The 26,630-nt window shown below is 47.7% G+C and overlaps 1 protein-coding gene across 5 annotated transcripts in view; it reads left to right on the top strand.

Annotated features, from left to right (window-relative positions):
* The window catches only part of NBEAL2 (neurobeachin like 2), a 217,823-nt gene that overhangs the window by 92,661 nt on the left and 98,532 nt on the right, over window positions 1-26,630 (top strand). For all 5 annotated transcript variants that reach the window (XM_053409367.1, XM_053409366.1, XM_053409369.1 and 2 more), the window contains 6 exons: window positions 629-710; window positions 1,521-1,645; window positions 7,087-7,169; window positions 13,344-13,429; window positions 14,722-15,028; window positions 19,647-19,753. In XM_053409367.1, the coding sequence (XP_053265342.1) occupies window positions 629-710; window positions 1,521-1,645; window positions 7,087-7,169; window positions 13,344-13,429; window positions 14,722-15,028; window positions 19,647-19,753 (790 nt within the window). The remainder of the gene's footprint in view (window positions 1-628; window positions 711-1,520; window positions 1,646-7,086; window positions 7,170-13,343; window positions 13,430-14,721; window positions 15,029-19,646; window positions 19,754-26,630) is intronic.

The raw sequence follows: 26,630 nt of genomic DNA, 5'->3' as shown, positions 1-26,630 counted from the left end.
GTCGTTCATCAGTTTTGTCTGCCCCTCTTCTTTGGTGGGAGTTGTAGACCCTTAGCATCATGTAGTCCAACCCCCTGCGAAACACAGTCAGTGGCAGCCAAAGCAGAATGGCTCCATCAGAGCCGGATTTCTGTATAAGCTAAGCCAAAATCCCTTATTCTGGCTGCTGATATGTTATTTTCAAGGCTGCTGGTCCCTTATTTTCAAATATGTAAGTTGACAGCTATGAACAAGAGACAGGCAGAACCGACTGTCTGGAGTACTAGACGCCGTTTGCAAAAAGAGCACCTCCAATTTTCCCAGATCTTGAGGGCTAGAAAATTGGCTGTCGCCTAAATTCATGGGCTGTGCACTCCCGCTCACGACTTAATTTATATGCAAATTTCTGCATCTGAAATATTAACAGGACAGCAGCCCCTCCTCCTCTTTGCCAACTTACTCGCTCTCTCATTACCGCCTAGTGCCGAGGTGCTTCATACATAATAAATATTACCATTATCTCTCTTTTGCAGCGCATTAGCATGCATGTGAAGAAATTAGCTGGCTTGGGTCTCCGGCGGCTGCAGATGACAAAGGACTTTGTGGTTGTTTGACTGTTTCTCATCCCTCCGCTATTGCTTCTTTGCAGGAATCTTGAAAACGTCCAAACTGACCGGCCCCCGGTGTTTATTCACGAGGTGACCAGTTTGCTGTCTGCTTATTCGAAGAAGGTAAGCTCAAATTCCTCGCCCTGTGTGTTCGCCAGGGCTGGATGCTTCAAATTCCTAGGAACCGAGGAGTTAGCAAGTGGTTCAAGTTAGGTGATGAAATTCACATACCTAGCTCAGAGTCCTTAAGGGGAGGACTGATGGATTTGATGACGGGGAAGAGACAGGGCTTGCTTCAAGTTATATACAGTGGTACCTCGGGTTACAGACACTTCAGGTTACAGACTCCGCTAACCCAGAAATAGTGCTTCAGATTAAGAACTGTGCTTCAGGATAAGAACAGAAATCGGGCTCCAGCGGTGCGGCAGCAGCAGGAGGCCCCATTAGCTAAAGTGGTGCTTCAGATTAAGAACAGTTTCAGGTTAAGAACGGACCTCCAGAATGAATTAAGTACTTAACCCGAGGTACCACTGTACAGGAGCAACACGTATGCATCTCTCTTTTTTTCCAAAAAAAAAAAATTGTTTTCCACAATTATAACAAATGTAACATAGAAAAAAAGAAAAAACACACAAAAGAAAAGACATTACAATACAGTGGTACCTTGGGTTAAGTACTCAAGTCACACGCTCGTTTTCCTCCGCCCCGCCCGGTCTTTTTTCCTTTCCTCTCGTGCCTCTTGTAGCCTTGTTATCAGATGAATTGAATGAGTGCCCAGGGCTCTTTTCACATCTTCAAAAGCACGCTTAATGACACGAATGTATTTCGGCTAGCTCTTGGGTTGGAGAAAAAGCTTTCTCAAGAACAAGAAAGGAAGGGGGGCGGGGAACCTCGCAATCTGCAGATTAACCGAGCCGCTTGTGTCCTTGGCAGCTGAAGAACGCCCAGGGACAGAATTTGTGTTACCGGAGTCAGCTGGAGAACGTAACTCTCTACGTGTTGCACCTCTATGAGTGCCTCTTTGATCCCTACCAGACGTGGAGGAGGCAGTTGACTGGGTGAGTGCATTGTACAACCGGTGTGGGGATCCGCTGGATCATAGAATCATAAGAGTTGGAAGGGACCTCCAGAGCCATCTAGTCCAACCCATTGCAATGCAGGAATACCTGGATCGAACCTGTAAGCTTGGCGTTATTGCAGAGTGGATTTGATTTACATCAAATTGATTTAAATCACGATTTAAACCACTAGTCAGTGATTTAAATCATTTTCTTACAGAAAGGCTCGTTCTTCCTGGTATCATCATAATATTTACAACCAGAGAAAAGGTTTCATTTTTGGAATAATAAACTTTCAGAGTAGTTTTTACAGTTACATCAAAAATTACTGATTTGGTCATACTATTAGAAATACATAGACACATAATTATGAAATTATGGTGAGGTTCAATAAGTTAACTCTTTATATTTGGATAACTTTTCGGCTGTACTTGATTAGAAGGAGAAAAATAATCCTTGCCTTAATAACAATTTAAACAATTTATTTAACTAAAAAAAAAATAACATTATAGCATATGTATCCATGTTTGTTAACAGATTTGGTTAAACACTTAAAAAACAAACTTAGACTGAGTTTTGGCACACATGAAAAACTTAAAACAAATCCCTATTTCCTGATGAATAGCCTTTGGACTAGAATGTAACTTAAACAGAAAACTATCTTTAGAAAGAAATGCATTTTATTTTAATAATAATAATAATAATAATAATAATAATAATAATAATAATAATAATTTATTATTTATACCCCGCCCATCTGGCTGGGTTTCCCCAGCCACTCTGGGCGGCTTCCAACTGAATATTAAAAACAGTACAGCATCAAACATTAAAAACTTCCCTCAAGAGGGCTGCCTTCAGTTGTCTTTTAAAAGTAAAATGGTTGTTTATCTCTTCGACATCTGATGGGAGGGCGTTCCACAGGCCGGGTGCCACCACCGAGAAGGCCCTCTGCCTGGTTCCCTGTAACCTTACTTCTCGCAATGAGGGAACCGCCAGAAGGCCCTCGGCGCTGGATCTCAGTGTCCGGGCTGAACGATGGGGGTGGAGACGCTCCTTCAGGTATACAGGACCGAGGCCGTTTAAAAATCCAATTTAAATTTTAAAAATGATTTTTAAAAAATCATTGATTTTTATCCACCTTGCTCTAGCCGACTGAACTATGCAGGCTGTTTCTGCTGAACTACAACTCCCATCATCCCTGACCACTAGCCATGCCTGCTAGGGGTGATGGGAGTTGTAGTACCACATCACCTGGAGGACCAACAGTTCCCAGCTCTGGGCTTAGACCTTGCATGTCAGGACGGAGGCTCTGGCCACTGGCAGGCAGGTCAGACATTAAACCAGGATCTGGTGATAGCTGCAACCTTGGGGTTATCACTTGGGGTTCTGTTGCTGCTCAGCTGCCAAACCCAGAGAAGAGGAGTTCCGGGATTTAAAAAAACAACAATTTTAAAAGTACCTTTGTTTTTCTGTTTGACCCTCTTACATGGTTCTCTATGCGTGGTGGTATTTTAAGCCTTGTGACACGCTGATGTTTTTATTGCTAATAGTTTAGTAATTGTTTATTGCAATTGACTTTCTGTTAATGATTGTTTGCTGATATTTACCGTATTTTTCGCTCTATAGGACGCACCCAACCATAGGACGCACCTTGTTTTAGAGGGGGAGAACAAGAAAAAAAAAATTCTCCCTCTCTCTGCTCAGCGGCCCTTCAGCGAAGGGGCAGGAGAAACGGAGCCCCTTCCATTTCTGCTCCCGCTTGGCTGAAGGGGCGCTGCACAGCTCTCCCTCTTTGCTGAAGCCAGGAGAGTCTTGCTCTCCCGGCTTCAGCAAAAGGAACACGAAGCCTCCAGAGCACAATGGGACCTCCCGCTGTGCTCCGGAGGCCTCAGGCGGCTATCCCTGAAGCCTGGAGAGCGAGAGGGGTCGGTGCACACCTCTCACTCTCCAGGCTTCAGTGAAAGCAATGCAAAGCCTCTGGAGCGCAGAGGGAGCGCTCCCTCTGCACTTTGGAGGCTTCGCATTGCTATCGCTGAAGCCAAGGAGCCTGCATTCACTCCATAGGACGCACACACATTTCCCCTTAATTTTTGGAAGGGAAAAAGTGCGTCCTATAGAGCGAAAAATACGGTAATTTCATTGTGCACTGTTACATTCTGCTGGATTATTGAGGGTTACTTTACAGTCATACCTCGGGTTACAGACGCTTCAGGTTGCACTTTTTCAGGTTCCAGACTGCCAAAACCTGGAAGTACCGGAACAGCTTACTTCCGGGTTTTGGCGGTCGTGCATGCGCAGAAGCGCTGCATCGCAACCCACACGTGTGCAGACGCGCCGCTGCAGGTTGCGAACATGCATCCCGCACGGATCACGTTCGCAACCTGAGCGTCCACTGTATTTGAACTACCATATTTTTCGCTCTATAAGACGCACCAGACCACAAGACGCACCTAGTTTTTGGAGGAGGAAAATAAGAAAAAAAATATTCTGAATCTCAGAAGCCAGAACAGCAAGAGGGATCACTGCGCAGTGAAAGCAGCAATCCCTCTTGCTGTTTTGGCTTCTGGGATAGCTGCGCAGCCTGCATTCGCTCCATAAGACGCACACACATTTCCCCTTACTTTTTAGGAGGGAAAAAGTGAGTCTTATAGAGCAAAAAAATACGGTAAGTTGTTTATTTTAAAGTTATGTTATGACTTTTTTTTTGTATTGGATCGGATAAGGTGTGTGTATCCTTGCTGTTTCGTCGGCTTGTAAACTGCCTCATGTGATATAGAAAGGCAGTGTAAAAATTAAAAATTAAATTAAATGCTTCCCAGTGGAGACTGCCAGGCGGTTGAGCTTCTTGGCTGATCATACAGTTTTGCTGGGGTCATGCCACGAAGCCGGAGAAAGGCATTTCAGTGTTTACAATTTGCAGGCGCTCTTGAGATCTGAAAATGCCCGTGTCCCTTGGGGCAAGCAGAGAATGCCAAGCAGGGCTGTTAAAACAAAAGCTTTGGTTTGTTTATAGCTTCCATTAATCAAGTGCACTTAATTTTACTGGGAAATCAATGAAGCGCTTGCTTGCAGCCAGTAGCAGGAGAGCGGCTGCCGTAATTTGTGGGCTCAGGTTTTTGGGCCGGCTGCCAAAATCCATTCCTGCGCAGGGTGATTGCAGATGCGTGGAACGACGAGAGTCGGGGTTGCAACTGGAGACGGGGCTGGAAGTCCGTGGCAGCTCAGACGTTTTCATGCTGGAGCTCCCAGGTCTAGCTGCTGACATCTCTGGTTAGGGAACCAGCTGGTAGGGAACCAAGTGTCAAGGAGCTGTCAAGGAGACAGGTCAACCACCGGCCGGGCACAAACAGCAGCGTCCTCTGGTTCACCTTCACCCAGCTGAGTTGGCAAGAGCACAGCGACGATAACGCCAAGGTTGCAGGTTCGATCCCCTTACGGGATGATGATGATGATGATGATGATGATGATGATGATGATTTATTATTATTTATACCCTACCCATCTGGCTGGGTTTTCCTAGCCACTCTGGGCACTCTGGACGCGGGTGGCGCTGTGGGTTAAACCACAGAGCCTAGGAATTGCCGATCAGAAGGTCGGTGGTTCGAATCCTCGCGACGAGGTGAGCTCCCGTTGCTCGGTCCCTGCTCCTGCCAACCTAGCATTTCGAAAGGACGTCAAAGTGCAAGTAGATGAATAGGTACCGCTCCGGCGGGAAGGCAAACGGCGTTTCCATGCACTGCTCTGGTTCGCCAGAAGCGGCTTAGTCATGCTGGCCACATGACCCGGAAGCTGTACGCCGGCTCCCTCGGCCAATAAAAGGAGATGAGCACCGCAACCCCAGAGTCGGCCACGACTGGACCTAATGGTCAGGGGTCCTTTACCCATCTGGCTGGGTTTTCCTAGCCACTCTGGGCAGCTTCCAACAAAATATTGAAATACAATACAGTGGTACCTCTGGTTGCGAACAGGATCCGTTCCGGAGGCCCGTTCGCAACCTGAAAAGAGCGCAAGCTGAAGCACCATATCTGCGCAGGTGCTTCTGTGCATGTGCAAGCGGCGAAACCCAAAAGTAACCCTTTCCGGTACTTCCGGGTCGCCGCGGGACGCAACCTGAAAAGACGTAACCTGAAGCGTCCGTAACATGAGGTATGACTGTAGTCCGTCAAACATTAAAAGCTTCCTTAAACGGCTCCAACAAACAGCTCCCTCAAAAGCTGCTCCAACAACAGAGGGAGTCAAAAAGAAGGAGAGTGCTGTATGCCCTGTCCCTTTTGTTACCTGGACAGGTAAGGTCACGCCCACCTCTAGTCACATGCAATGGAAGGATGTCCCAGCCAAGAGGATACAGGAAGTTTTCGACTGGCTGGACCAAACATTCCCCTGCATGTCCACTCTAGGAAAACAAGGAATGTTGTACTTGACTGCTACTTATGTATCACATCCCACAGCTTTAAAGAGGGTTTTCCTCCTGGGATATAGCAGTGGGGACAAGGGGAAGTGTCGGTGAGCCCTCGGGTAGACCAGTTGTCCTGATTCTGGATAAAGCAGTTTCCTGTGTTCCTAACTCCTCCTGCAACCTCTATAATAATAATAATAATTTATTATTTATACCCTGCCCATCTGGCTGGGTCTCCCCAGCCACCCTGGGCGGCTTCCAACAAAGTATTAAAATACAGTGGTCTGTTAAACATTAAAAGCTTCCCTAAACAGGGCTGCCTTCAGATGTCTTTTAAAAGTCTCGTAGTTGTTCTTCTCTTTGACGTCTGGTGGGAGGGCGTTCCACAGGGAGGGCGCCACTACCGAGAAGGCCCTCTGCCTGGTTCCCTGTAACTTGGCTTCTCACAGCGAGGGAACCGCCAGAAGGCCCTCGGTGCTGGACCTCAGTGTCCGGGCAGAACGATGGGGGTGGAGACGCTCCTTCAGGTATACTGGACCGAGGCCGTTTAGGGCTTTCAAGGTCAACACCAACACTTTGTGCACTACTGGGAGCCAATGTAGATCTTTCAAGACCGGTGTTATGTAGTCTTGGCGGCTGCTCCCAGTCACCAGTCTAGGATTAGTTGTAGTCCCACATAGCCCCACATAGAGCGCATTGCAGTAGTCCAAGCGAGAGATAACCAGAGCATGCACCACTCTGGCGAGACAGTCTGCAGACAGGGAGGGTCTCATCCTGCGTACCAGGTGGAGCTGGTAAACAGCTGCCCTGGACACAAAATTAACCTGCGCCTCCAAGGACAGCTGTGAGTCCAGAATGACTCCCAGGCTGCACACCTGGTCCTTCAGGGGCACAGTTACCCCATTCAGGACCAGGGAGTCCTAACTAAAGGAACACTTCTCGCTGGCGTTTGTGCTTGTGTCGTGTTGTACCACCCTGTGTGAAAGCTGCCTCCTTCGCCTACAAAACCTTTCTCACGCCCGTCTGCATTTCTCGCCTCTCCTAGGGAGATCGTCAGCATGAAAGAGAAGAGCAAATACAAGTTTGCGCCAGCTGTGTTGCCTCTGGAGTTCAACTCATTTTTCCAAGGTAAATACTTCATTTTCGCTCTCTCTCCACCCTCGCGGCCTTCCCGGGTTTTTCCACTCAAGAATGGCAGTACAGCTGTACCTTGGTTCTCAAGCTTAATCCGTTTCGGAAGTCCGTTCCAAAACCAAAGCGTTGCAAAACCAAGGTGCACTTTCCCGTAGAAAGTAATGGAAAATGGGTTAATCTGTTCCAGACTTTTAAAAACAACCCCTAAAACAGCAATTTCACATGAATTTTGCTATCTAACAAGACCATTGATCCATAAAATGAAAGCAGTAATCAATGGACTGTACTATAAAATAGAGAAGACAGTATTGTAGTTGATAAAAATTAAAACAATATTTTTTTCTTATCTGCACAGATGATAGTCATTTTTTTGATGGGGGGCTTTTGTCCATTTCCGCAGTCACACAATCAATCAATCAGTAGCAGAACTGGGCTCCACACAGTCACAAAAACAAATTAACTGAAAAAGCCTCAAAAACAAAATCGCAAAGTAGCAGAAACAAAAGCACCAAACTTAATCAGTTTGGGAAGTCCGTTTGACTTCTGAAATGTTCAAAAACCAAGGCACAGCTTCTGATTGGTGTAGGTGCCCCGGAAACAATAGCCGACAGCTGCAATGGATGTTCGGCTGCCGAAAAACGTTTGAAAATCGGAATGTTGACTTTTGGGTTTTCGGAGTTTGAGAACCAAAGTACAGTGGTACCTCGGGTTAAGTACCGTATTTTTCGCTCTATAGGAAGCACTTTTTCCCCTCCAAAAATGAAGGGGAAATGTGTGTGCGTCCTATGGGGCGAATGCAGGCTTTCGCTGAAGCCTGGAGAGCGAGAGGGGTCGGTGCGCACCAACCCCTCTCACTCTCCAGGTTTCAGGAAGCTATCCGCAAGCCTTGCAAGCCCAGCGGGAGTTCCTGCGGGCTCGCAAGGCTTGCGGGCAGCAGTCTCCAGCCCACAAACTCGGGGGACAGCGGGTTTGGAGGCTGGCGCTGGGGAGAAGCATGCTTCTCCCCATCGCCAGCCCCACAAGCTCAGGGGACAGATTTCCGCAAGCCTGTGGAGACCGATGGGACTTCCCTCCAGGCTCCCTAGGCTTGCAGATAGCAGCCTGTTCTGGGGTCGGGGGTCGGGGGAAGCTCGGGCATCCCCCGCCCCAGCACCGCGCCTGGGGGGGAAATAAATTTTTTCCCTTTATTTCCCCCCCAAAAATATAGGTGTGTCCTATGGGCCAGTGCGTCCTATAGGGCGAAAAATACGGTACTTAATTCATTCTGGAGGTCTGTTCTTAACCTGAAACTGTTCTTAACCTGAAGCACCACTTTAGCTAATGGGGCATCCCGCTGCTGCCAGAGCACGATTTCTCTTCTCATGCTGAAGCAAAGTTCTTAACCCGAGGTACTATTTCTGGGTTAGCTGAGTCTGTAACCTGAAGCGTATGTAACCCGAGGTACCACTGTACCACTGTTTTCCTGTTTACCGCCTGTCTCGCTGTCCATGCACAACTCATCTTAACACAACCGATCCAGGTGTTTGCAACACCAAAGTTTTCCTGATCCACTCGTTCCGAATTCTGTCGTGCCAGGGAAGAAACAAACCGGAAGTGGACTTTTTGTGTTGTGTGCAGACCAGGAAACAAACCACGAGGACAGCTTCTAAGCTGATCTGTTGCATACACACACACGAGCCAAGAAAGCAGAACCCTTTCATCAGATTTTCTGCATACATTTAAAAACAGCCACTGCTGAGCAAGTTCCGAGTCCTCATGGGCGATGGAAATTTCAGAAGACAGGCTAACTAAGCTTTCCAGGGGTTGTGTGATGCAGCTTTGTTTACCTCCCCTGCCCCTCCTGTGCTTAACAAAATCAGGAAAAAAATGTGCGAAAGAAGAGATCAAAGTTGCTGGTTCATACGAGGAACAAAATTCACAATATTCACTGTTCACAAGAGTGTGATGGAGGCTGTGTGTTGTTTGGACAGGAAGCAAATCTTAAGGGGAATTGAGCTTCATGTTCACTTGTGTATACCTCGGGTTATAGCCGCTTCAGGGTGCAGTTTTTTGGATTACAGACCGCCGAAACCTGGAAGTACTCGAATGGGTTACTTCCAGGTTTCCGTGGTCGCGCATGCGCAGAAGTGCCAAATTGCGACCCGCGCGTGCGTAGATGCAGGTTGTGAACGCTGCGGGTTGCAAACGTGCATCCCGCACGGATCACATTCGCAACCCAAGCATCCACTGTACTGTAATGCCAAAAAATAAAATTTAGTGTTTGCCTTGTGTGTCAATGTTCAGGTCATGACAAAGAGTTTGTAAGGTAGATCAGTGTTCCCTACAACTTTCCGGCAAGGTAGATGCAGTGTGTGAGAGACAGACAGACAGACAGACAGAGAGCGTCTTGCCCAGGGCCCCCCAAGCGAGTTCAAGGAAAAGGTGAAACTCACATCTCATAAGACTCAAGACCAGGGGTCAGCAAACTTTTTCAGCAGGAGGCCGGTCCACTGTCCTTCAGACATTGTGGGGGGCCGGACTATATTTTTTGGGGAAAATAATAATAATAATAATAATAATAATAATAATAATAATAATAATAGTACAGTGGTACCTCGGGTTACATACGCTTCAGGTTCCATACGCTTCAGGTTACAGACTCCGCTAACACAGAAGTAGTACCTCGGGTTAAGAACTTTGCTTCAGGATGAGAACAGAAATCGTGCAGCGGCAGCAGGAGGCCCCATTAGCTAAAGTGGTGCTTCAGGTTAAGAACAGTTTCAGGTTAAGAACGGACCTCCAGAACGAATTAAGTACTTAACCCGAGGTACCACTGTAGTAGTAGTAGTAATAATAATAATAATAATAATAATAATAATAATAATAATATAATTTATTATTTATACCCCACACATCTGGCTGGGCTTCCCCAGCCACTCTGGGCGGCTTTCAACAAAATTAAAATAGAGTAATGCATCAAACATTTAAAGCTTCCCTAAACGGGGCTGCCTTCAGATGTCTTCTAAAAGTCTGGTAGTTGTTGTTCTCTTTGACATCTGGTGGGAGGGCGTTCCACAGGGCAGGGGCCACCACCGAGAAGGCCCTCTGCCTGGTTCCCTGTAACTTGGCTTCTCGCAGGGAGGGAACCGCCAGAAGGCCCTCTGAGCTGGACCTCCTATGCCCCACAAATAAGCCAGAGATGCATTTTATATAAAAGCACACATTTTACTCATGTAAAAACACACTGATTCCCGGACCGTCCGCGGGCCGGATTGAGAAGGCGATTGTGCCGCATCCGGGCCCCGGGCCTTAGTTTGCCTACCCCTGCTCAGGAGTGTTTCCAGTCTCCCCTCTCTGCCAGCTGCACACTGCAAAATCCACAAATGAAAACCTTTCAGAAAGCAGGGAAACCAATACAGATAAACAGCGATGCGATTTTTTTTAAAAGGCATCTGACGGTGGCTCTGTTCAGGGACATTTTTAGTGTTTTAAACACCCCCTTTGCTTAAAAAGGGACGTGGGTGGCGCTGTGGGTTAAACCACAGAGCCTAGGACTTGCCGATCAGAAGGTCGGCGGTTTGAATCCCCACGACGGGGTGAGCTCCCGTTGCTCGGTCCCTGCTCCTGCCAACCTAGCAGTTCAAAAGCACGTCAAAGTGCGAGTAGATAAATAGGTACCACTCCAGCGGGAAGGTAAACGGCGTTTCCGTGCGCTGCTCTGGTTCGCCAGAAGGGGCTTAGTCATGCTGGCCACATGACCCGGAAGCTGTACGCCGGCTTCCTCGGCCAATAAAGCGAGATGAGCGCTGCAACCCCAGAGTCGGTCACGACTGGACCTAATGGTCAGGGGTACCTTTACCTTGCTTAAAAATAAACAGGTTCCGAGTCAACTGCCCCTTCTGTCCACAAACGACATTCCCAATCGCCTCTCTCCCAGTAAGCCTGTTTTCCATAGTGCTGAGGGCAACCCTCTTACGCCTGCCAAATTTTTTTAAGCGTGATTAAAGAGCAATTAATCTGCATTAAGTGACTTCTTTCTGCCCTGGGAGACCAGATATCGCCACCAGTTTGCATGGTCAGCCTTTTCTCCTGCCAAGATATGTATTAGATTCACATGTCAGCTTTAAGGTTTGCATCTATGCAAACTGAAAGAAAAATAAGGGCATCTATGAGTAACTATTTATTTTTATTTTTTTAAAAGCAAGGGAGATGTAATCCCCCCCATCCTGCAATTCCAGACATTTAAAGTGCCATTATCTCTCCCCTTCCCCGCCGATCTAAATTTAATTTATCTCCTTTGTTGCTTTTTATTTATCCTCTGGGCTGTCAAAGGGATCACAGTCAATAAATGCTGGGCTGATCTCCGTGAGAAGGAAGGTCTGTGCCGCTGGTTTGTCAAGAGGCTCTTCTTCAAAAAGCATCAAATTAGTTCAGGGGAATGGATTTGCAGAAACCGTTGCCAGATTTCTGGGTTTGTTTGTTTTTTTGTATCTATAAAAAACTCCTTGGGAGTTTTCAGGGGTTTTTTCCCCCTTGCCAGGTGCCTGCAAACTGCAAGCACTCACATCGACTGGCTTTGGCTGCCAGTGGAGGATTTCTCTGAGCTAGTTGGGTCGTTTTGGGTGCAGCCGTGTGATTACAGAACCGTAGAGTTGGAATGGACCCTGAAGGTCATCCAGTCCAACCCCCTGCAATGCAGGAATTTCTTGCCCAACCCGAGACTCGAACCCACAACCCGGAGATTAAGAGTCTCATGCTCTCCCGACTGAGCATGACCAACACATAACCCCGCTTGGTCCAAGAAGGTAGCAAGTTGCCTTATACCAGATCAGGCCATTGGTCCATCTTTTTCTTTCTGTTTCTAGCTAAACCTCCGCTGACTCCCAGCAGCTTTCCTGGGCTTCAGGCTAGAGGTCTTTCTCAGCCTATCGGGGATCGATCCTGCATTGCAGGACGTTGGACTAGATCAGGGGTCAGCAAACTTTTTCAGCAGGGGGCCGGCCCACTGTCCCTCAGACCTTGTGGGGTGCCGGACTATATTTTGGAAAAAATAGTGAACAAATTCCTATGCCCCACAAATAACCCAGAGATGCATTTTAAATAAAAGCACACATGCTGCTCATGTGAAAACATCAGGCAGGCCCCACAAATAACCCAGAAATGCATTTGAAATAAAAGGACACATTCTACTCATGTAAAAACATGCTGAATCTGTGGGCCGGATTTAGAAGGCGATTGGGCCAGATCTAGCCCCCAGATCTTAGTTTGCCTACCCATGGACTAGATGACCCAGGGGATCTCGTCCAGCTCTGCAGTTCTGTGACATTAACATTATTTCTTTAATGTCTTTTTCTATCTTGACTTTACTCTCCTTTCACTCTAATCATTTTCTGGATCCACTCAATATCTGTCAGAAATTCTACTTTTTCCACATAAATTTTAAAGTATTCCTTAAAGATAGCCCACTTCTTACTCACTTTTTGTACCATATCTCCTCTTATCCTCCCTGTTAGTTCGGCAATATGGAAGTATTCCATCATTTTAGATAGCCAGTCTGTTTTAGATGGGACGCTGCTGCTTTTCCAGTTTTTGGCAATCGATAACCTTGCCGCCGTAGTTGCATACATAAATATTGGTCTGACCGCTCTTTTTATTTCCTCTGACACGATACCTTGGAGAAAGGATTCTGGGGTTTTTTCAAATGAAAATCTAAACATCTTTTTCAGTTCGTTATAGATATTTTCCCAGAATCCCACTATCTCTTTGCACTCCCACCACATGTGTAGAAAGGTTCCTGCCCTGTTGTTGCATCTCCAGCAGACATCACTACAGTTTTTATCAGTCTGACCGGGGTCAGGTACCATCTGTATTGCATTTTCATTACATTCTCTCTGAAATTATAGCATGCTGTAAATTTGATATCTCTTTTCCACAGCCGTTTCCATTGGCTCATCATAATATTTCCCCCTAAATCCTGGGCCCACTTTACCATCACTGTCTTCCACACAGTATAGCGTCAAAATAACTTTTCTTTTTATTTGCAGAATGTGGATGGTTCTCTTTCCGAAATGAGAGCAAGCACTTGTGTTCGGTGTTACAAACCGAGCACTGCTCGGAGTTGTTCCTTTTTGCTTTCCGATGTATTTCTTCCCCATCCAAAACGCCTTTCTCTCTTGCCTCCTTCGCTAGAGTGCTTCCAAGAGGGCGAGCAGCTTCCCGAGGTCCTTCAGGTGCGGCTGATCCATCTCTTCGGCGCCATCGTCTCCGGAGCCAAGGCAAGCTTTCGTCTCTGTGAAATTCCAGGCTCTGTCTTCTGGAGGAGCCCAGGAAGTAGAGACCCTCTGCTGGTGGTGCAGTTATGCTAGGGTTACCAGACGTCCCCAGATTTGCAAATCTGCCCCTGGGAAATGTGGCAGCGGCAGCCTCAGCAGTCCGGAGCCAGCCTGGTAGCGCAGTTGTCTCTGGCTGGCTTCAGAAATTGCTTGCCGCCACCACCACTGCCAAAGGGGAACCAGGGACGTCCGGCGGTACAGATCTCCTGCCCCCTTCCCCCTGTGTTTTGACAGATCAGGGGAGGCTTGGGAGTCACAGGCGGGCGGGTGTTGTCCAGGAGGGGCACAAGGCGCACGGTTTCTCAGCCAGGCAAGGTGCAAAGCCCTTCTTTTGCACCCTGTGAAACATACCGTATTTTTCGCTCTATAAGATGCACCAGACCATAAGGCGCACCGAGTTTTTGGAGGAGGGAAACAAGAAAAAAAAAAATTCTGAATCCCAGAAGCCAGAACAGCAAGATGGATCTGGCTTCTGGGATAGCCGTGCGAAGCCTCTTCAGGGCAGCGGAATGATGAAGAAGAAGAGTTTGGATTTGATATCCCGCTTTATCACTACCCGAAGGAGTCTCAAAGCGGCTCACATTCTCCTTTCCCTTCCTCCCCCACAACAAACACTCTGTGAGGTGAGTGAGGCTGAGAGACTTCAGAGAAGCGTAACTGGCCCAAGATCACCCAGCAGCTGCATGTGGAGGAGCGGAGACGCGGACTTGCCGATCAGAAGGTCGGCGGTTCGAATCCCCACGACGGGGTGATCTCCCATTGCTCAGTCCCTGCTCCTGCCAACCTAGCAGTTCGAAAGCACGTCAAAGTGCAAGCTGTATGCCGGCTCCCTCGGCCAATAAAGTGAGAGGAGTGCCGCAACCCCAGAGTCGTCCGTGACTGGACCTAATGGTCAGGAGTCCCTTAAACTTTACCTTTGGCTTATAAAACTGAATTACCAAAATGACGTATGTCTAAAAAGTGTGTCGGCAACATGATTGCAGACCAAGATGGCGGTGCGTGCAGATGCTGCAGCTGAGAGCTCTCTAGAGGGGAGTCAGGGTTTGTTAGGTCAGAGTTTTTAATCTTATGTAGATTTTTCAATTTCATTGTTCTGTATCGGACAATGACAATAAAGATATCGTATCGTATCGTAAAAGTTTGGAAAGCTCTGCTTTGGCACAGTGCGAAAATTTCAGCGCAGCTTTTCTCAAGCCCAGGCTCTGACAGTTGGTCTTGCTTGCTCTTCTCAACAGCAAAACGCTCTCCTGGTGGTCACCCCGTCCTCAGTCGAGGTCCTCATGCTGGTGCTTCGGAGGTGGTGTTCCCCGGTCAGTGGGCCCCCCAGAGACTCCAAACTGCTGCAGCTGACCCTGAAGGGTTTGGTCGGCATGGTCCACGTTCTCCACGCCAGCAGCCCCAGCCAGCGCCAAGTCGAGATCCGAGCCATCTTAGACAGCTACTTCAAGGTTCTGAACTCAGACCAGCCCATGGCGTCGCTGGAAGGCTCTCCCGGCCCTCACTGGGAAGAGAGGCTCATCGCGCTCAGGGTGAACATGTTGGGTAAGGTGCTGAATTCTCTTAAATAGGGCTACGTTTGAAACTTGCCATTGAGGTTTCATTGTTGTTGTTTACGGGTGAGTTCGGAGCTTCTTCTTATATTGTGAGGACAGAGGAAGGAAATACTGTTTGGGGAGCATCCTTGCTGCTGTCATTGCGTACATAAACAGTATGTACGCAAGAGTTAACTTCACTCACTTGGTGTGATTTATTGTTGACCTGCTCTTGTCACCCCCTTATATTGCAGAAAACTTTGTGGATGCTATAAAATGCAATCTATGTTGGAGAAAGTTGGCCATGTTGGGTAACTTAGTGGAGATAGCTTTGTTGTTGTTTAGTCGTTTAGTCATGTCCGACTCTTCGTGACTCCCTGGACCAGAGCACACCAGGCACTCCTGTCTTCCATTGCCTCCCACAGTTTGGTCAAACTCATGCTGGTAGCTTCGAGAACACTGTCCAACCATCTCGTCCTCTGTCGTCCCCTTCTCCTCGTGCCCTCCATCTTTCCCAACATCAGGGTCTTTCCCAGGGAGTCTTCTCTTCTCATGAGGTGGCCAAAGTCTTGGAGCCTCAGCTTCATGATCTGTCCTTCCAGTCAGCACTCAGGGCTGATTTCCTTCAGAATGGAGAGGTTTGATCTTCTTGCAAGTCCATGGGACTCTCAAGAGTCTCCTCCAGCACCAGAATTCAAAAGCATCCATTCTTTGGCGATCAGCCTTCTTGATGGTCCAGCTCTCACTTCCATACATCACTACTGGGAAAACCATAGCTTGAACTATACGGGCCTTTGTTGGCAAGGTGATGTCTCTGCTCTTTAAGATGCTGTCTAGGTTTGCTGTCTTGTCATTGAGGTTTTCATACCTTTCTTTAACATCAGCAGCCAGGAGTGCCTCAGCCCTGTTTTTGAGTTTGCTTGAAACTTCGAACCTGAATTACTTATTACTACTGCTTGGTTCTCTTAAATAGGGCAATGTTTAAAACTTTTTTGAGTTTCTGCCCTGTTTTTTGAGTTTGTTTGAAACTTTAAAACCTCAATTTCTTATCACTACTGCTTGGTTCTCTTAAATAGGGCCATGTTTAAAACTTGTCATTGAGGTTTTCATACCTTCTTTGTAAATTTCGAGGAAGCATTTTCAGCCCTGCTCTTGAGCTTGTTTGATATCACTTGAAATCTTATCATTTCTTTATTTCCTTCTGAGGAAACTGATTAGTTCAGTGAAACGAGTTTTGTAGCCGGCATCTCGTTAAGTCTTTGTTTAATTCTAGTTTATTTTTTGATTTTTGTTATTCTATACAGTGCTACCTCGGGTTAAGTACTTAATTCGTTCCGGAGGTCTGTTCTTAACCTGAAACTGTTCTTAACCTGAAGCACCACTTTAGCTAATGGGGCCTCCTGCTGCTGCTGCACAATTTCTGTTCTCATCCTGAAGCAAAGTTCTTAACCAGAGGTACTATTTCTGGGTTATCTTGGTCTGTAACCTGAAGCGTATGTAACCCGAGGTACCACTGCAGTCAATTACTTCTCATTTCAGGGATTTTCACGGTAATTTCTTTTGTTCTGTGTAATTTCTTAGTTCCGTGACTGTCATTTTTTCGCTGGCCTGGATTCAGTTGTCTTTTCCACACCTCGTCCTTGGCTGCCATCGTATATGTCTGCATGAAGCTTCAGCCGATTGGGTGCTCTAGGCAGCTATCTCCAAGCTTAGTTCCCCAGGTGTTGTTCGACTACAATCCCCACCATCCCTGGTCCAATTTGGGCCAAGATGGCTTGGGCTGATGGGAGTTGTAGTCCAGGAATATCTGGGGACTCAACCTTGCGAAAGGCCAATCTAGGCTGTTGGGTCTCCCAACTTGGTGGGTCATGGACTGGCCTAAGGCGGATTGCATCAGCAGCAATAACACCATAGAAGTATACGGCAAAGAAATTAAGAAATGTTTCACATTTTATTATGTTTTTATACGTGCTGGAAGCTGCCCGGAGTGGCTGGGGAACCCCAGCTAGATAAGCGGGGTATAAATATTATTATTATTATTATTATTATTATTATTATTATTATTATTATTATTATTAAATGGGTCCCCCAAATGCATGTTTGGGTAAAAAAAATGGGTCCCTTGTCTCAAAACAATGAAGATTGCTGCTTCAGGCAGTATGAACCCATGTTGCATATATATCTTTAAAAAACAAAGAAAAAACTCAGCGTTAAAGTTGGTAGCACATACTATAATAATAATTATTTATTATTTATTATACCCTGCCCATCTGGCTGGGTTTCCACAGACACTCTGGGTGGCTCCCAACAGAATATTAAAAACACAATAAAACATCAAACATTAAAAACTTCCCTAAACAGGGCTGCCTCCAGATGTCTTCTAAAAGTCAAAGTGTTGTTTATTTCCTTGACATCTGATGGGAGGGCGTTCCACAGGGCGGGCGCCACCACCGAGAAGGCCCTCTGCCTGGTTCCCTGTAGCCTCACTTCTCGCAGGGAGGGAACCTCCAGAAGGCCCTCAGCGCGGGACCTCAGTGTCCGGGCTGAACGATGGAGGTGGAGACGCTCCTTCAGGTATACTGGACCAAGGCCGTTTAGAGCTTTAATGGTCAGCTCCAACACTCTGAATTGTGCTCGGAAACGTATTGATCTTTCCCTAGTGGTGTGATGAGTCAAGGGGAAATCCCACTGTGGAGAGCTTTAAATTCCAAGTACCCTGCTCTTCTAGAACTAAGTTGGAAGGGCTGCCATGGAAACAGGTTGTACGTTGCCAGGGTGGTGGCGTGGGGGAACATAGCTCCTTGCTCCCATCTTCCAAAAAGGTATCAGTCCATTAGAACGTAGGATCCCATCCGAAAAGGCGGTCTCTAGGTTTGAAGGCCCCTTGACCATCTGCTTTTCTGTCAACGTCCGTCACCTGAGACTGATGCATCGCAAGGACCGTAGAGTTGCTAGAATAGGCAAGCTCCCTTTTGGAGCCTTTGCTTTCGACATCTGTGAATTGGGCCTGATCGGTGCAGGAAAGTAAATAGTGCCTGTCTATTTCTCAGAGCCTTGCAGTTGTTCAAACTGGCAGGCCTTTGTGCAGTGCCCAGTGCCAGATTTACATATAAGCTAAACAAGCTATGGGATGCGGGTGGCGCTGTGGGTTAAACCACAGAGCCCACGACTTGCTGATCAGAAGGTCGGCAGTTCGAATCCCCATGACGGGGTGAGCTCCCGTTGCTCGGTCCCTGCTCCTGCCCACCTAGCAATTCAAAAGCACATCAAAGTGCAAGTAGATAAATAGGTACCACTCCGACGGGAAGGTAAACGGCGTTTCTGTGCGCTGCTCTGGTTCGCCAGAAGCGGCTTAGTCATGATGGCCACATGACCCAGAAGCTGTACGCCGGCTCCCTCGGCCAATAAAGTGAGATGAGCGCCGCAACCCCAGAGTCGGCCACGACTGGACCTAATGGTCAGGGTTCCCTTTACCTTTATTCCATCTACTGTCACTTTCTTCCTGTTGCTCAAGTTTCAAACCCTTCCCGTGATTTCATTTGGTTATGATATTTTTTTTTCAAATGATCCCCAAAAGTCTTCCCCTCTTCCATAAATTGTCTGGCATATTGATCTCTTCCTTTGACCATCCCTTTTGGCCCCAAGCCTTGTGTAAACAGGAGTGGAGGGTACAGACTCCTGGAAGGAGAATTGGAGGAGTGGAAATCTTCAGGAACTGAGTGCAGGGATGAAGTGTCGCAGGAGCAGGAAAGCCTTTCTGCTGCAATCACTGTTCTCGTACGGCGCTCTGTTTAGCAAAAGTGCTGGGGTACCTGAATTTCAGTCCACCTCCATCAATCTAAAGCTTTATGCTTTGTGTCTGAGCATCTTTCTGAGCATCCTCTGGCTGGTTCTGTGCTCATGGTTTGTTGTTGTTTAGTCGTTTATTCATGTCCGACTCTTTGTGACCCCCTGGACCAGAGCATGCCAGGCACTCCTGTCTTCCACTGCCTCCCGCAGTTTGGTCAAACTCATGCTGGTAGCTTCGAGAAAACTGTCCCACCATCTCGTCCTGTGTCATCCCCTTCTCCTTGTGCCCTCCATCTTTCCCAATATCAGGGTCTTTCCCAGGGAGTCTTCTCTTCTCCTGAGGTGGCCAAAGTCTTGGAGCCTCAGCTTCAGGATCTGTCCTTCCAGTGAGCACTCTGGGCTGATTTCCTTCAGAATGGAGAGGTTTGATCTTCTCGCATTCCGTGGGACTCTCAAGAGTCTCCTCCAGCACCAGAATTCAAAAGCATCAATTCTTCATTGATCTGCCTTCTGTATGGATGTTTTAGTGAGATCCTTTGTCAGCGTGATGTAGTGGTTAAGAGTGGTAGACTCGTAATCTGGTGAACCGGGTTCACTTCCCCGCTCCTCCACATGCAGCTGCTGGGTGACCTTGGGCTAGTCACACTTCTTTGAAGTCTCTCAGCCCCACTCACCTCACAGGGTGTTTGTTGTGGGGGAGGAAGGGAAAGGAGAATGTTAGCCGCTTTGAGACTCTTTAAAGGGAGTGAAAGGCGGGATATCAAATCCAAACTCCTCTTCTTCTTCTTCTTCTTCTTCTTCTTCTTCTTCTTCTTCTTCTTCTTCCTCCTCCACTGCAGATGCCATTCCGGAAATGTTAAACTGCGATGACCGTCCTGTCCTGCAGGCCATCTTCCTCAGCAACAACTGCTTTGAGCACATCATACGCCTGATCCAGAACAGTAAGGTACAGTAATAATGGCTTTAAAAAATATTTTTTTAAAAAATCCTGCTTTTGGAAAGGAGTCCGTCTAACGCCGCCGCCCAAGGCAATGCTAGCTTTACAAGAGGTGCTCAAATCGCTCTTTGAATATCCCCTAGTCGTGGTGCAGTTAAGGCACACACACACCCGCTTGAAAATAATGGCATTTTGTGTGCCTTTTCTGTTCCCCTTGCTACCCTGAGCTCTTGGGAGAAAAAGCAGAATGAAAGTAGAACAGATAACATCACAGATGAGGGTCTCAGATGCCTAAAGCTGAGCTTACGAGCTCAGAACCAGGGGTCTTCTGGTTCACAGCAGCCAGGAAAAGTTAATCTCCGGGGTGCAAAATTGAGCCTTTTCAAGGGACGCGGTAGCGCTGTGGGTTAAACCACAGATCCTAGGACTTGCCGATCAGAAGGTCGGCAGTTCGAATCCCCGCAACGGGGTGAGCTCCCGTTGCTCGGTCCCTGCTCCTGCCAACCCAGCAGTTCGAAAGCATATCAAAGTGCAAGTAGATCAATAGGTACCGCTCTGGCGGGAAGGTAAACAGCGTTTCCATGTGCTGCTCTGGTTCGCCAGAAGCGGCTTAGTCATGCTGGCCACACGACCCAGAAGCTGTACGCCGGCTCCCTCGGCCAATAAAGCGAGATGAGCGCCGCAACCCCAGAGTCGGCCACAACTGGACCTAATGGTCAGGGGTCCCTTTACCTTTACCTTCAGCGGCATGAGCCATTGGTCATGTGGGAGAAGCATTATTTGACTGAGGCAAGGATGTTGAAACCTGCACGCCGTGTCCAGCCTGGGAAACCAGGGCTGGTGAGCTGCCGTTCATCCAAAAACCGCCTCCTCCTTGATTTAATGTGCCAAGGTTTTTCTTCTCTGGTGTGGAAGCAGAGCAAGACTGCTGCCGCTTTGGAGTAGCGCTGTGCCAGAAGAAAAGACCCATCGCAGACCATGCAGTGCTTTTCTCCCTCCAGGGAAGGAAAACCTACCCCCTCCTGAGGGAGACCGTTCCACTGTTGAACTGCTCTTGTTGTCATAAAGTTATTCCTGATGTTTAGTTGGAATCTTTCTTGTTCCTGTCTTTGGGCTTATCCACACTATGTCTCGCCCCTCTGCATTCCCCAGATCTTTCCCTATTATTATTATTATTATTATTGATATTATGACTGCTATTATTATTATTAATTTTATTATTATTATACCACCCTTCATCCAAAGTTCACAGGGCGGTTCGCAACATACGAAAACAAAAAATACATAATGAAACAAAAGCAAAACAGACCCTTTCCACAATGGTACAATTATTATATTTAAAGCAATAATGGTTATGAGGGGTAAGGGATGCAAACTACTAGCTGCCAGGTTGCGAAAAAAGATAAAAACAAGGCGTACAATGAAAACCCTGTGAAAAATCCTTTTTTACTCGGATTGCCATTTGTTCCAATCTGTCTTTAAAGAGCGAGTTTTCCCTGGGAAGGGATGATGGGGCGGGGGGGAGCCGCTTGGACCCGTGTTTTCTAGGCACGGCGCAGGCAGAAGTGTGGGCGAAGCTTTTGCTTTCTTTTTTGGGGATGGGGAGCCTGTGTTGCTGGACCACAAGTCCCAGGACTCCTGATCATTGGACATGGTGGCTGAGACTGATGAGAGTTGGAATCCCAGGAATATCTGGAGGGCCAAAAGTATCTCACCTCCGGCCTTTGGGCTTGGAGATTTTCTGGTGAACCTGCAGAAGGAAGCAATGGGGGTGGTCGGAAGAGTGGAGAGGAATGATAGCAGCCTTCCTGCAGAACAAATCGAAATGCTTTGGTGCTTTGTATCTGACCATCCTCCACGGATCATGCAGAAGGCATATATAGAGTCCTTACATAGCTTCCCTATTGGTAGGAGAAAATAACAGAGGCCAACCAGAGAATATTGAGAAGCAAAGCAGCTAGTAAGCCTGATCTTTATTGATCTGTTGCAACAGGGTCCTCACTCACCACACAAAGGAGGGAGGAGGAACCCAGAACAATGGCACGCAAGACTTTTGAAATTGCCACCCTGTAGATCAAGACCATAGGGACGTGGGTGGCGCTGTGGGTAAAAGCCTCAGCGCCTAGGGCTTGCCGATCGAAAGGTCGGCGGTTCGAATCCCCGCGGCGGGGTGCGCTCCCGCTGCTCGGTCCCAGCGCCTGCCAACCTAGCAGTTCGAAAGCACCCCCGGGTGCAAGTAGATAAATAGGGACCCCCGGGTGCAAGTAGATAAATAGGGACACGGCGTTTCCGTGTGCGGCTCTGGCTCGCCAGAGCAGCGATGTCACGCTGGCCACGTGACCCGGAAGTGTCTGCGGACAGCACTGGCTCCCGGCCTATAGAGTGAGATGGGCGCACAACCCTAGAGTCTGTCAAGACTGGCCCGTACGGGCAGGGGTACCTTTACCTTTACCTTTACTTAGATCAAGACCACCCCCAGAAACATCATACATACATCACAGAAGGGGTGTAACCTAAGACCACCCCTCAGATACCTCATACCTACATCACAGAAAAGGCGGTCTAAAACAGAAATTTGAAAGTTATTTTTCTCCTGTCGTTGTTTATCTCCTGTCTGGCAGGTTACTTGATTGGATACCCTGCTTACTTGATTGGATTTCCTGGGGAGCCTAGCCAGTCTTTTGTAAAGATAAATACTTAGTTCCAGGGCCAGGTCACAGGCACACACCCTATTCACACACAGACATACCCTTAAGACAGGATTTGTGAGGAAAGAGACAATGGGGAGGTTTCCCACTTTGACCTTGCAGAGAAAACATTTGCTCAGTTTAGGAATCAAAATGGCTCCAGGTCGGTCTTCCTGTGCTGATCTATATACGCGCTTGGTTGGTACACTTACGAACATTTAACATATATCTAAGACATATATCTAAGACAAAATTCCTATCACACACACAGTTTCCATAATATCTTCCAGTCATGGGATCAGGGATTTTTCTCGCAACGTAGGCGCAGAATTGGGCGAGAGCAAAATATGAAATGCAATTCGAATTCCACAAAAAGTATAAATGTGCCATAAAGATATGGATAGAATTACTCAAGCGCACTAATGCATGATCTCGTACATCGAGATTCCTAAATACCTGATGTGACAAAACAGTGAATGGATTTATACTGCTCCTTGTTGCATTGTTTTGCTGCTTTGGCGTCATTCTGGACTGTCACGAGAACATATATTGTTGTGTCTGAGTGATTTTATCCCTGTTTTTATGGTACCTTTATACTGCTTCGTGTAGTCGGAGTAGCAGTTTATTCTTGCAGGTTTTTGCAGCCATTCATGTACATCTTTTTGCTGCCGTCCAATTCTTTGTCTTAGGCCAAAGGTGGAGGTTGAGAATTGCATACCCCTTTTGGGCATTGAGGGGTACCCCTGAGGGACACGGGTGGTGCTGTGGGTTAAACCACAGAGGCTAGGGCTTGCCGATCAGAAGGTTGGCGGTTCGAATCCCCGCGATGGGGTGAGCTCCTGCTGCTCGGTCCCTGCTCCTGCCCACCTAGCAGTTCGAAGTAAGGTAAAGGTAAATAGGTACCGCTCCGGCGGGAAGGTAAACGGCGTTTCCGTGCGCTGCTCTGGTTCACCAGAAGCAGCTTAGTCATGCTGGCCACATGACCCAGAAGCTGTACGCCGGCTCCCTCAGCCAATAAAGCGAGATGAGCACCGCAACCCCAGAGTCGTCCACGACTGGACCTAATGGTCAGGGGACCCTTTACCTTTACCTTTAACGCTTCCTGTGGGATGTGGGTGGTGCTGTGGGTTAAACCACTGAGCCTTGGGCTTGCCGATCGGAAGGTCGGCGGTTCAAATCCCTGCGACAGGGTGAGCTCCCATTGCTCGGTCCCTGCTCCTGCCAACCTAGCAGTTTGAAAGCACGTCAAAGTGCAAGTACCGGTAGATAAATAGGTACCACTCCGGTGGGAAGGTAAACGGCATTTTCGTGAGCTGCTCTGGTTTCACCAGAAGCGGCTTAGTCATGCTGGCCACATGACCTGGAAGCTGTACGCCGGCTTCCTCGGCCAATAAAGCGAGATGAGCGCCACAACCCCAGAGTCGGCCACGACTGGACCTAATGTTCAGGGGTCCCTTTACCTTTGGGCCTTCCTGATGTAGCGGGAGTACCTGCAAACGCCACAGAGAGAGACAGTGATGCTAGACAAGTTTATTCCCACAAACCTTACATCCTGCAAAAGGCTGAACCAGCTTGTTCTGCCTTCCTTCCCGCCCCGCTGAGCTGACCTCCTGGAGGTGCTAAGCTCCCATTTTCACCGTAATTGCTTTGAAGCTGTTTGCCACAATCCTCCTTAGGAATCTTAACCAGGCTTTTCTCCGCTTCTACCCTGTGATTTAAGCATCAGTGTAATGCCTGCACTGTGGGGCGTCTCTGGGAAACGGCTTTATAGACCGTGCTTACTGTTTTCAGCAGCTGACGGGCCTTTTTATTCATTGGACGCATACAGCCAGGCTCACGTTCAAAGATTCTGGGGCTTTATTTGTGTGCGCGCACGTATGCGCATGTTGGGACAAGCGTCACGGAATAATAACAACAGCAACAATAACAATTTTATTATTTGTATGGCGCCCATCTGACTGGGTTGCCCCAGCCACACTCCCAACAAAAATATTAAAAACACACAAAAAAAGCAACTTTTAAAAACTTCCCTGAGCAGGGCTGTCTACATATGTCTTCTCAAGGTTTTGTAGCTCTTTATTTCCTTGACATCTGATGGGAGGGCGTTCCACAGGGCGGGTGCCACCACCGAGAAGGCCCTCTGCCTGGTTCCCTGTAACATCACTTTTCACGGGGAGGGAACTGCCAGAAGGCCCTCAGAGGTGGACCTCAGTGTCCGGGCAGAACGATGGGGGTTAGAGGCTCACCTTTGGGTATATGGGGCCGAGACCGCAGCAGTTCTCAACCTGTGGGTCCCCAGAGGTCGGACTACAACTCCCATCATCCCTGAGCTCTGGCCTTGCTAGCTAGGGTTGATGGGAGTTGTAGTTCAACAACATCTGGAGACCCACAGTTTGAGAAAGGCTGGTTTAGAGCTTTGAGGCTATTATTGTTATTTATTACAGTGGTACCTTGGTTCTCGGACTTAATCTGTTCCAGAAGTCGGTTCCAAAACCAAAGCATTCCAAAACCAAGGCGCGCTTCTCCATAGAAAGTAATGCAAAATGGATTAATCCGTTCCAGACTTTTAAAAACAACCCGCAAAACAGCAGTTTGACATGAATTTCACTATCTGACGAGACCATGGATCCATAAAATGAAAGCAATAAACAATGTGCTGCAGTCACACAATCAATCAGTAGCTGAAAACAAAAACACAAAATAAACAGCAAATGTATTTGCTCAACGTAACACTCAAAACGGAGCACGTTCGGCTTCCGAAAAATGTTCACAAACCAGAACCCTTTCCTCTGGGTTTGCAGTGTTTGGGTTCCAAGTTGTTTGAGTACCAAGGCATTTGAGAACAGATTTAGCACTGTACAGTGGTACCTCGGGTTACATACGCTTCAGGTTACATACGCTTCAGGTTACAGACTCTGCTAACCCAGAAATAGTGCTTCAGGTTAAGAACTTTGCTTCATGATGAGAACAGAAATCGTGCTCTGGCGGCGCGGCAGCAGCAGGAGGCCCCATTAGCTAAAATGGTGCTTCAGGTTAAGAACAGTTTCAGGTTAAGAACGGACCTCCGGAACGAATTAAGTACTTAAACTGAGGTACCACTGTGTTAAGATGCACATATGGGGACTGGATTCTTCACATGCGCATTAAGAAGGGAGCATCTGCAGCCCCTTATGAGAAATGTCATATGCCCAGCCTCTTGGGTTTCTCACATTTTGCAAACCACGAACCCCCACTTCTAAGCCCAACCCTTGCAGCCCTTTGGCTTAGAAATGCAGCTGAGCTTCTCAGGAGGTGGGTTTTGGTGCTACATATGCTGCCGTTCTTAAGTTTCTGCAGATTCATAGCATGCACCTGGTCCTAACTTTGGCCGTTTCTCATGTTGGTGGAATACTACTACTACTACTACTAATAATAATAATAATAACAATAATTTATTATTTATACCCCGCCCATCTGGCTGAGTTTCCCCAGCCACTCTGGGCGGCTTCCAATCAAGTGTTAAAAAAGTACAGCATTAAATATTAAAAAACTTCCCTAAACAGGGCTGCCTTCAGATGTCTTTTAAAGAGAAGATAGCTGCTTATTTCCTTTACATCTGAAGGGAGGGCATTCCACAGGGCGGGTGCCACCACCGAGAAGGTCCTGTGTCTGGTTCCCCTTAACCTCACTTCTCGCAATGAGGAAACCGCCAGAAGGCCCTCCGCGCTGGATCTCAGTGTCCGGGCTGGACGATGGGGTGGAGACCTTCCTTCAGGTATACTGGACTGAGGCCATTTAGGGCTTTCAAGGTCAGCACCAACACTTTCAATTGTGCTCGGAAACGTACTGGGAGCCAATGCAGATCTCTCAGGACCGGTGTTATGTCGTCCCAGCAGCCGCTCCCAGTCACCAGTCTAGCTGCCACATTCTGGATTAATTGCAGTTTCCGGGTCACCTTCAAAGATAGCTCCACGTAGAGCGCATTGCAGTAGTCCAAGCGGGAGATAACTAGAGCATGCAGCACTCTGGCGAGACAGACAGTGGGCAGGGAGGGTCTTAGCCTGCGTAGCAGATGGAGCTGGGAGACAGCCGCCCTGGACACAGAATTAACCTGCGCCTCCATGGTCAGCTGCGAGTCCAAAATGACTCCCAGGTGGAACACGGACTTGTCGTATAGTATAGGGGCGAATGCTGAGACGGGCGTTCAGATACCCTCAGAC

Source organism: Podarcis raffonei, chromosome 12, assembly GCF_027172205.1.
Source record: "Podarcis raffonei isolate rPodRaf1 chromosome 12, rPodRaf1.pri, whole genome shotgun sequence".
NCBI classification, from domain to species: domain Eukaryota; kingdom Metazoa; phylum Chordata; class Lepidosauria; order Squamata; family Lacertidae; genus Podarcis; species Podarcis raffonei.
Note: the sequence above shows the minus strand (reverse complement) of the source record. Positions and strands in the feature narration are given on the sequence as shown.